This window comes from Ceratina calcarata, unplaced genomic scaffold (genome assembly GCF_001652005.2).
Source record: "Ceratina calcarata isolate Rehan_Ccalc_2016 unplaced genomic scaffold, ASM165200v1 scaffold564, whole genome shotgun sequence".
Classification (NCBI taxonomy): domain Eukaryota; kingdom Metazoa; phylum Arthropoda; class Insecta; order Hymenoptera; family Apidae; genus Ceratina; species Ceratina calcarata.
In genome coordinates, this window is record NW_017176837.1 from 1 (window position 1) to 11,280 (window position 11,280).

The 11,280-nt window shown below is 39.1% G+C and overlaps 3 protein-coding genes across 3 annotated transcripts; 2 read left to right on the plus strand and 1 right to left on the minus strand.

Moving 5' to 3' along the window:
• Positions 1-93: 93 nt before the first annotated feature.
• Nep5 (M13 family metallopeptidase neprilysin 5) lies at positions 94-2,840 on the plus strand (the record flags this gene model as incomplete). Its single annotated transcript, XM_026817188.1, has 11 exons — positions 94-166; positions 292-389; positions 463-516; positions 584-641; positions 732-922; positions 1,008-1,245; positions 1,317-1,566; positions 1,756-2,032; positions 2,137-2,292; positions 2,430-2,665; positions 2,727-2,840. Coding segments are annotated over 11 exons (1,745 nt in total), but the record flags the coding sequence as incomplete, so codon positions are not given.
• An 864-nt stretch (positions 2,841-3,704) lies between these two features.
• LOC108629309 (putative inactive serine/threonine-protein kinase DDB_G0278909) lies at positions 3,705-7,440 on the minus strand. Its single transcript, XM_018031906.2, has 7 exons — positions 7,322-7,440; positions 6,306-7,081; positions 5,889-6,152; positions 5,732-5,797; positions 5,617-5,670; positions 5,429-5,543; positions 3,705-5,162 (listed from the first exon to the last, which is right to left on the minus strand). Exons 2-7 carry the CDS (start codon positions 6,525-6,527, stop codon positions 3,781-3,783), a joined length of 2,103 nt encoding a protein of 700 aa, XP_017887395.2. The 5' UTR covers positions 6,528-7,081; positions 7,322-7,440; the 3' UTR covers positions 3,705-3,780.
• Positions 7,441-9,524: 2,084 nt separating this feature from the next.
• LOC108629310 (zinc finger protein 512B) lies at positions 9,525-11,140 on the plus strand. The gene is made up of 3 exons (XM_018031907.2): positions 9,525-9,742; positions 10,094-10,276; positions 10,649-11,140. The coding sequence occupies exons 1-3, from the start codon at positions 9,731-9,733 to the stop codon at positions 11,057-11,059; spliced, it is 606 nt and encodes a 201-aa protein (XP_017887396.1). The 5' UTR covers positions 9,525-9,730; the 3' UTR covers positions 11,060-11,140.
• The last annotated feature ends 140 nt before the right edge of the window (positions 11,141-11,280 follow it).

Below are 11,280 nucleotides of genomic sequence, written 5' to 3' on the forward strand. Positions count from 1 at the left end.
TACGTGAAAACTGAATTAACAAAATTATTATCGTATTGTTATTTAAATTACATAATTAAATATATAATTATATTTGTCTTATCGTTTCCTCAGAACATGAAACTCAGTCGATTTACACGATCGCCAGCCACCAGAACCTGGTACCGATTAGATCCAGACACGCCTAGTGAGTGATTGCAATATTCGAATCTGTTGGTTGTCTCCGCTCACCTAGTCATTAACTCGTGTCATAGCATGCATGAAACAGTCACGGGAAGCCTGCCAATTAGACTCATTCCTCGTTTCTTTCAGCTTGAAGAGACGGACGCAAGTACCGAATTTAACGATGATTATATTGTTCCTCGTGTTGGCTTCCTCTGTTGTATTAGCACTCGTTTTTTCTATACTTTGTAAGTAACGTTTGACAAACAGAACTGTTTTGCAAGAATTTCTTGCGTCAATCCAATCATTTATTTTTCTCAGATGTTACGTACAGGCCTCCGAAAATTTGCGAAACTGAGGGCTGCGTACGATTTGGTGAGTAAAGAATTAATAATAATAAATAAAATTTCTAAGGATTTAAATGAAACCCTCGTTTCCTCAGCTGCCAGTTTGAAACAATCTATGGACACGTCTGTAGATCCTTGTGATGACTTTTATAAGTGAGTAAATCACAATTACATTTAAAATTATCATAATTCGTCTCATTTCTTAAATTCCTATTTTTCCACCTTGAATTTTGCCTTTTCCAGCTACGTCTGTGGAAAATGGTCGGACGAGCACCCAATACCTGATAAGAGTTTCATGAATTCGTGGTTCGACGAGCGCAGGGAAAGGGTATTTATAAAAATTCGGGAAGTCCTGAAGGACAATACCACGAACACTGATGCACCTTGGGCCGTGAAGCAGGCGAAAATATTGTACACCAGCTGCATGGACGTGCGTACGTTCCTTCCAACAATTTCTTTACAAATTAATTAATCGAATTAAATTAGGTAAAACGGGACTTATTTTCAGTCGAATTTCAGACACGATGAACGAGCTGGGACTGGCGCCAGTGTTCGAATTACTCGAAGAGCTCGGTCTACCTCCGATTCCTGCGGCGTTTACTAAAAAGACGGGCAATTATATCGAACAGATGGCCATGGTCAAGAAAATTTTAGGGAGGGATCTGTTTTTCGGTTTGGACATCACACCAGATCCTCGGAACACGAGCAAGAACGTCATCGTACTAGACACTCCCCTCACCAGCAACCCTTTACCGAAGTAAATTCTCCCATCATTAAACTTAATTTTATTTAATGCATATTTAACATTTAATTTGTTTCGAAAATCAGTGATAAAGAATTGGAGAAACGGCTGCATTTGATCAGATCTCGTTTCCGGAAGTTAGAAGAAGAGGAAGTTGAGGACAGTGAACCGGAAGCGAAGGACGCGGAAATTACGTATATGACTGACGTAATCAAGGAGATCCTTAATAATGGAAGTCTCGATGTTTGCTCTTTAGAAAACTCCTTATATCCTGAAAAAGAAGAGTTGGAGGAAGTCGTTGAGACGCTCTACGAAATGACCAGCTTGTTTTATTACGTAAGTGAATTAAGTATTAGTTCTTACGAGCTACTTAAACTTTTAATTACGAGGTTCAATAAATAATTAATTGCATTCATGCAAATTATGAAAAATATTAATTTTTTTATTCAAGCCTATTTTTTATACATGAAATTATTTAAGCATGAAATACTTAGTATAGTAATTATGAATGTTACGTCATTGCAGTTGTCTCGTTTCGAGGGCAACGAGACTATATGGGATCGCGATCCATCTAATGATGACTACATGCTGGTCGATGATCTCCAGAAGTTGACCGACGAGTACGTCACGGAAATCAATTCGACTCTGACACCCAAACCATTATGGCGACCATTCATCGAGTCGCTTTATAAGGACATCGACACATTAGATTTGAACGATAAGGACAAAGTGTTAATTGGCGATTTGGAATTCTTAAAAGAAGCCGCTCTCGTGCTGGCTCTTTCAGAGGAGCAAGAATTAGGTTGAAATTCATCAAATTAATAATAATATAAATTTACATTCAATTGAATTTTCTTATAAAATATAAGAATTTGTTTATTATTAATTATTTATTAATAATTTTAGAGACTTATATTTGGTGGGTGATTATTGACATCGTCGTACCTCATACACCTAGCAATTTAAGAGAAATCTGGGTGAAGTATATTAATGAAATTACGAGCATTGAAATCGGTGAATCGAAATCACTTCGTTGTGCTTCTGCAGTGAACGAGTTGATGGGTTCGTGAATAAATATTTTATCCAATGATTTGAAGTTCAGAATTTCTTTAATTTATGAGAATAATTCTATTTAAATGCATGTTACAAATAATTAAAATTGTCAATGCAGTGAAAAAATTCATCCCTTACAATCGTAGGGATGGCGGCTTCCTGGTTGATCGTAGATCCGTCGTTCCATGAAGACAAAGGGAAAAAGGTGTTCGAAATGATGAACGACATAAAGGAAGCATTCGCTTCGATGGTTTCGCACACCGATTGGATGGACGCGCAGACGAAAGCAGCAACTCTAGATAAGAACAGCAAAATGGAGTCTCAAATTGGCTTCCCGGATTGGCTGTTCGATCAAACGATACTCAACGAATATTACGAAGGCGTAAGTATTTTTTTCTATCTACAGGTAACAACATTAATAAAATGAATCCGATTGATTTCAGATAGATCTCTCGGAGACGGAATACTTGAGTAACATGATTCAGATTATTCGACTGATGTCTCTATCCGAATTGGAATGCATTCACCAAATAAATTACAACAACATGTCATTGTAAGAGGTTTAATTCTACATTAAAAAATGAATTAGGAATTAGTTATTATTTTATTATTATATTTTNATTTTAGATGTGGTGCGAGTCGTACAAGCCGCAGCTTATGAAATGGATCCTGCAGGACTCCCATTGCCCAGGACACGTGCGACTGCGCGCAGTCCTTAGAAATTCGAAAGAATTCAGCGACGCGTGGAAATGCCCAGTCGGATCGAACATGAATCCTCGAAATAAATGTAAAGTATGGTGAAGATCATTCGTTTGAAACGACGTTTTATAAATTCTTCCTTACGCGCACGTGAACTCTCGTATAAAAACAATGAACGTAACAAGTGTTAAAGGATAATTGTTATCGAAAAACCAATGACATTTACAATAAAAGAATTTTATTTACTTATAATAGCAGATCTTTACATCTAAATAATTATCTGAAATTTACAATATCTCCAGTTATNTCCACGTGACAAATAAATCTATTTAATGGAAGGTCGTTAGCATTGCATTAATTGCATAATTCACGTTCGTTAAAAAATTCGTCTAGAAGTTGCACAAGAATCCTTGCATAAATTTCAATGCATTATTAATTGATAATAATGAATCTTATTTACATATGAAATTTTGTAAATATGTAAATACATAATTTTATTCTAATATTGTCTATTCTACATTCTAAATGCAACATCTTTTTTATTAAATATAGTATCTTTGCCTACCTGGTAATAGAATGAAGTCTGGAGCCTGTGGGTAGATTTCTCACGAAGCAGGTAAGGCGAGAAGTATTTGCCAACCAGGGGCCGAAGTGAATTCATTCATATAATTAATATACACCTTGACATTTNCTTTACATCTAAATAATTATCTGAAATTTACAATATCTCCAGTTATCATTGTAAAGAACAGGCCTTTGTCAATTTAATTGTACTCGAACGCTACGAAAATAACTCAATCAATAAATGTATCCACCGTTGGCGTCCGTCGGTTGGACGTATTCGTTCTTCACCAGACTCGCTGGAGTGCTAGAAACGACGATGCCTTGGACATGACCAGCAGTGTAACTAGACGACACATCGTCTATGGGATCTTCTTGAGACGGAGTCGAAGATGGGAAGAAATCAAACGAGGGTAACGAGGGGAACGAGGGTAACGAGGGCAGCGAGGGAAATTGAGGCAGCTGACTAATAATGTCTTCAAAGAATCCTTTTTGATTCTGATCGAAAGACTGAGTCTGTCCCACTGGCACCGTCTTGCTCTTAACTTCAGTCAGCGTGTGATACGTCTGTTCGGACTGCGCCGGTGGCTGCAGGATGTCCACAGACTTTACAGGCTGATGCACCGTCTTCACAGACTCCACCGGATGTGAAACAGTCTCCACCGTGTGTTGCACCGGTTCTATAGAATGGACGGAGTGCACGGTGTGCTGCAATGGTATCACCGTTTTCGTATGCGTCACCACCGGTTGAACGGAGTGCACAGAGTGCTGTTGTACTGGAGTCTCCACAGATTGCACGGAGTGCACAGTGTGCTGTACTGGTGTTACTGTTTTCTGCGATACTAATGGTTGAACAGAGTGCACAGAGTGCTGTACTGGAGATTCTACAGATTGAACAGAGTGAACAGTGTGCTGCACTGGTGTTACTGTTTCTGTTTGCGATACTAATGGTTGAACGGAGTGCACAGACTGCTGTACTGGAGCCTCTACAGATTGAACGGAGTGCACAGTGTGCTGTACTGGAGCCTCTACAGATTGCACGGAGTGCACAGTGTGCTGTACTGGTGTTTCTGTTTTCGTCTGCGTTACAGAGGGTACAGAGAAGTGTACTGGAGTCTGTACGGAATGCACGGTGTGCTGCACCGGTGCTTCTACAGGTTTTACAGATTCCACGTGCACCTGTTGTACTGGCAACGTTTGCGACTGTTGCACTGACGCAAAGGGTTGCGTTCTCGTGAGGGTGTATGGGAATTGAGGAGTATTTTTAGAGATCTGGATTAACCGTGGGAAAGCGTAGGTTGGTAAAGTGTTAGAGAATTGATAGGACAGTGGGAGATTGACTCCACGGTAGGCAGAAGTTAATGGATAGTTCGAACCGAATCCGCTGTATACGGCAGGCACGTTGTTATAAGAACTGAATCCTGAATGTAGTTCTGCGTTCAATCCTGGTTGTTGTATGGTTGAATAACTGGACGGAAGGTAAGAAGTAACGTCGTAATTGGGAACGTTGTACGAGTTGTAGAAATTAGGCAGTGTTTCAGCGAACACGTTGCTGTCAACGTTCTTCGTCAGCGTGGTTGTAACTGGTACAGAGTTCACTCCAGTGTAATGTGTCACCTCTGCAATCGAGAAGATTTGCAATCATTTTAATCAGGCAATTTATAATAAAAGGCGACGACAAGTTTTTTTTTTCGCGAACAACATTATTTCTAAACGAGCAATTAAGAAGCTCTGATAAATTATTCACAGTGCAAAGTACGGCTCATTATGCCAGTGGCCGTCGTTGACAGAACGTGTTTTAAAATTCTTCGGGTTACATAAATGTCTTCGGTAAATCTCGCATATTTTCTAATTCTCTAGGGTAAATAGAGACAAAATTCTTTACCTTGTACAGCTGGTGCGACCTTCGCAGTCTGTGGGACTGTTTGCTGGTGTTCGTGGACCTCGGTCTGTACCGTCTTTATCGTAGATTTAACGCGAGAATTCGTCTCAGACGTCGTCTGACAAATGATAAAAATATAATTAATTAATATTCATCAAGAAAATTGAATATTCTGAATATAAATGTCTCACCTTAACGCTCTTAACTAAAGGAACTCCGTAAGATGTTGCTGGTGGTTCCACAGTCTATAAAAAACAGAATTAAAATTGTACAAATAAAAAATGAATCAAATTAACACTTAAGTACCTCAACGTTCTGAACAGGCAACGAAACTGTACTGGACACTGTTTTCTGCACTTCTCCCGTTGAAACCTACACAATACAAATAATAAAAAATATAGAAATTTTGATACAAATACAAATTATAAGAGAAAAAATCTTCTATCATTTTTACATCACTTACGGTCTCGGGAATTCCGTAGGATGTTATCTGCTGTTGAACGGAGTCACTCTCTACTGGTGACAGATAAGAATTTTTTAAGGGAGTACCGGGTTGATGTCCAGGAGGTCCATACGTGTCCTGCGGTGCCTTGTATGATTTCGCGTCTTGAATCACGTTCTCATCGTGATGATGATGATGATCGGTACCGTACCGCGGGTCACCTGGCAGGATATCCCTCTTTTGCTTTGGCTGCGGCAGAGCCAAGCAAGAAGCCGCCAGGCAAGTCTGTAATAATTCAAAGAAAACGGATCAATAAATATAATTAATATATTACATAAAATTGAATCCTGTTTGAATTAAATATATGTGAATTTTAATTTCAAAAAGATCGAGGATATAAAATAATTAAGTATAGTGTTTGAGGAAGAGGATTCTTACCAGAGTGATGAACAGGAGTCGCATGCTAACCGTATGGAGTTTGGATGAGGAGTCGAGTATCATCCGAAAGATATTTCGACCTTTTATACCCGGCCGATGCTCCCTCCAGTTTATTTCGGAATCCGATGGCATTGGCAGAACTAGATTTTTTAATTGACTCCCATCTGTGATGTCCGCCGTTTCCGAATAGCCCTCTGGTGTGTTGGTGACCAGAGGACCCATCCTCGGCCTCGGTATTGGTGTTCCTCGCTTCTTCTTCTTCTTCTTCTCTCCTCCCGCCCGTCTTTACTCCCGATATTTCGGCGAGCCACCATAGGAACCGAGAGGATGATTTATGCAAATCTCAGCCTCGACCTCTCGCTCCCTTTCTTCTCTTTGTCCCTTGTACACGCGCGCGGTTGTTATCGGGGTTCGTTAGGAGAAAACGAACCTTTTAACCGAGTCGGATAACGACCGGATGGATTTTTGTAACGTTTAATGCACGTCAATAGGCTTTTAAGTAATTCGTACGATCCTGTCGTTGTTTAAGTCACGTTTCGTGTTTCGATAAATTACAAACGTCTTGTCATAACTTATTGAAAGGTGACAGTGTTTCGAGAAATAATTCTTGGAAGTTCATGTTTCTTTTCTTATTATTATGAAGAATAGAGATATTTCTTTTTCCTTCCTTGGAAGGTGGGATTTTTAGAACGACTTGCAACCTTGGGAAGCAAGGATTCCACTCGGTTTCAGACTTGCCCATTTCTGGTTGGCTCCTTTCCACGTGACAAATAAATCTATTTAATGGAAGGTCGTTAGCATTGCATTAATTGCATAATTCACGTTCGTTAAAAAATTCGTCTAGAAGTTGCACAAGAATCCTTGCATAAATTTCAATGCATTATTAATTGATAATAATGAATCTTATTTACATATGAAATTTTGTAAATATGTAAATACATAATTTTATTCTAATATTGTCTATTCTACATTCTAAATGCAACATCTTTTTTATTAAATATAGTATCTTTGCCTACCTGGTAATAGAATGAAGTCTGGAGCCTGTGGGTAGATTTCTCACGAAGCAGGTAAGGCGAGAAGTATTTGCCAACCAGGGGCCGAAGTGAATTCATTCATATAATTAATATACACCTTGACATTTATAAATATTCACGCCATTTGAACCGAGTGGTTCCAGAAGAATATTCCATTCATTTTTTTTCGAGGATATTTAATTAAAATTGGAAGGAATTCGATTCTAGTAAAAGCGAAGGTATAAATTGCGAACGCACGGACCTATTAAACCAGAGCAAATCATATTACGTTCACGAGCGTAGCGATTCTGAGTTCACTTCTCCGTCGAATTGCGGAAGGAAAGGATCCCCGGCTCGCGCTCCAATTATGTCGATTACCTCCCACACGAATTCACCGACACTCCACCGAGCCGATACAGGAACACAGTTTCTCAGGCTGTGTGCTACGTTCGAATCTATTTATACTTATTTAAACAGAGAATGATATTGAAACTAGACGCCAGGTGGGTGAGGTTCTAAAACGATTTCAGTACTGAGACTCGATACTGAATTTGATACCAGTTAGAAATTAACGTCACGATCTACTTACTTATCGATCGTTCCAAAGAGTTTCGTATGAAATTCGCAATTTTATTTAAAACTTCTACAATATCTTCCATGTTTCACTTAATATAAGAAGTAAAGAAGCACATTTACAGTTTCTGGTTAAATGAAATTCTACTACCGCATACTATTAGTCAGACTGGAATGTTCCTCCTCTCACGAGTCGCTGTTCTCTCGTAGCACATTTCGCAGCTTTTCCCCTTTCTCCTGGAACACCGGGAATAATACGGCTCTACTTTTACCAACACTCTTATTAATCCTTTGTTGTGTCGCAAAAATTGATCCTGTGTTAAAAATCGGTTACGGAGATCAGTGCTCGGTTATAGGTAACGCGTTCTGAAGTACGGTTTACCAGCTTTCATCGAAAGTGAGAGGAGAAAGAGGGTTGAGCGAGAATAATCATTTTACTTTTGCTTTTGTAGTGAACCGGTTTTTGCCCTTACGAAAAAACCGTCACTGATTAAGCGATTCTAGACTTTTACTTATTTCGAAACGTGTTTCGTTTTCCTCAACTAAATTGGCAAATATCTATACAGGAAATTAATTAAATTGTCTAATAAATTTATGCACTCAATGCTAATCTAAATGAAGTTTAATGATGATGTGATACGATTCCTTGGGACACTAATGTTAATAAAGAAATCATTCAGATAAACAAGTACTTTAATAAGTATATACATTATGTTGAGAATTGATTGGGATAGTTCACGAAATTAAAATAAGATGATACAGATTAATCCTTTTACTTCAGACATTCTCCTAGAGTTATACTCCACCTACCATTCTCCTACTTCCTCTCACTATTTTTGCAACAGGAAGTGTCACTTCCCGGTACAGTTCTTTAGCCTGCTGAAAATCGAACCAACTTCGTTGCATTAAATATGAGTCAGTAAACTAAAATAACAAAATAATATCAATATTACATATTTTTTTGTAATAAAAATAGCCACGATCATTAATATAATTTAATATATCAGTTTTTAAGGATACTTTAGTATGTTAGATTTTAAGGATGTGTTTGGTGTTAGCAAAATTGTTTGGTCATGAAACGGCGGGGGACATTTTTACTTTCCAATGCATTAATGAAACGGTGGGTGACATTTTTACTTTCCAATGCATTAAGCCATCTTAAGAGCATCTGGACAGAAAATACGGTGAAAGTTCGACTGAATTCAATTTCAGACGTGAAACACGAACATCGATTGTCAATAAATAAATCCGTTGATCTCCCGAGAAGCCGATTATCCTTAACAGTGCATACTTATATTATACATCACTCCTAAGAGCTGCTTCAATTACGTAAAGGCATAATTTACACGCTCGAGTCTCTGACAGCAGATTATGATTTTGTGCCCCAGATTTTAATATATTCTTTGGCAAGAAGACATGTACGAGCAAAACTGATTTGATAAATTATTCTAATTATTTCAGTAATGGATAGAATGTTTAGTTTTATTTAAAAATCTGTAGTCCAGTAATGAGATAAGAGGGACGTTGCGTGACGGGATTACGAAATAGCAAAACGGAGATTCCCTTTCGACGAAAGATGCGTCTGTCCGGATCAGAGTTGCGCTCGTCGACCGGACGTGACGGTCGTCGAACTCGTTCAGCGGCACGAGAAGAGCAACGGAGAAAAAAAGAGGAGACAAGATTGGAGAACGCAATCCAGTCGGAAAGAGAGTGCTTTCTTCGTGAATCGGTGACGGTGAAGGTCCTCGTATATAAGCAACTGCCGGTACTGGAATTGTCAGTGTGAGCCCATCCCATCGAGAACTAGATCTATCTATACGCCCACGAATCCGGATAACCATGTTGCAACTAGTAAGTTCGCCACCCCTAAACGAGATCCCGGAAATCGAACCGCTGTGACACATGGATTTTCATATCCATTTTGATTAACATCTCGTGAACGTGAGATCTGAGTGAACGCAGGCCAGCTTGCAAAGTGTAATTGCAACGAAATTTTAAAAGTGGTCACTATTCGAATAAAAATTCTGATAACTCATATATCGTTGCGGTAGATAAGATTTGAGTGAAAGTCGATCTGATGTCATTCACTCATAATTAAAATCGATAGATTGTTACTGATTAAAATACAAGCTTCACTTATCGCGATCAAAATTGGTTGCGGTGAAGGTTCGATGAACTTTAATCGTGATTACACGTTTGCAGTTGTTGCTCGCTTTAACCGTGGCCGCCGCGAGGGCCACTCATTTTTCTTCTCTGGAAGGCCATGGTTTCGTCAGTGAGCCGAAGCTCATCTCGCAATCGGTTCATCTGAAAGAGATACCGACCAAAGTGATCAAGGTTACCAAAACGGCCGTTATCAAAGTTCCAGTTCCTTATCCAGTCAAGGTATCTCTTTGTTAAATACTTTATATACTTCAACATTGCCACTTTGTAAGTAGATATTAAAATTAGATCCGTAGATGACTTTTGTACAGGATTCTAATTCAAGTGAATCAATTAAACAAGAGTTGGGAACATAAATTGTATACGTGATAAAAAATATCTAAAGAAATTTCACATAAAAATCTGCAATCTTAATATAAAAATTAATATAATCATATAAGTATATAAAGGGATAGTATTTACATAAGTATGTCATTTCGATTTAATTATTTTGCGTTTCCCTTTTCACGAAACCGCGTTAACGTTTCTCTCTACCGCGAAACGGTAGAAGCTTAGGCAGGTCCCGTTGCACTAGAAACCCTTTCTCTCTCGTAGGTGCCCCATCACATACCCGTCCCGGTGCCGGTGAACCATCCGATCGCCGTGCCGTACACGAAGGTAGTGAAAGTCCAGGAACACGTGCCAGTTGAGGTGTCCAAGCCGGTCCCGATCGCGATTCACCAGCAGATACCGGTAGTGGTGCCGAAAGCGGTCCCGATCCCGCACCCGATTCCGGTCCCTCACCCGGTAACGGTGAACAAGCCTATCTACTATCCGGTACCACACCCGATCCCGTATCACGCGCACAGCTACTACGGCGGCGGTGGCGGAGGCGGAGGTGGATACGACTTACAGGAAGACCACGCCGAGCACGAGTCGCAAAACTATCACACCTACACGGCGACGAACGAGGAACAAGAACAAGATTTCAAACCCTCGCAGGAGGACTACAATAATCACCATTAAATCTTTCGTACGACTCGATCGCTCCTGTTTGAAAAATTCAATGAAAACGTGGTTTAAAAATAATTCCAAAAATATGATTCTATTTCAAGGACGATTTTTAAAATGCATAAATTGATTTAATTGATCTTTTTATTGATCACTTGGAATGATTTTAATTTGAAGAAAATTTACTGTACGCTTATATGCCAATGTTTCTGAATTCTAATTCAATATCGATTTTT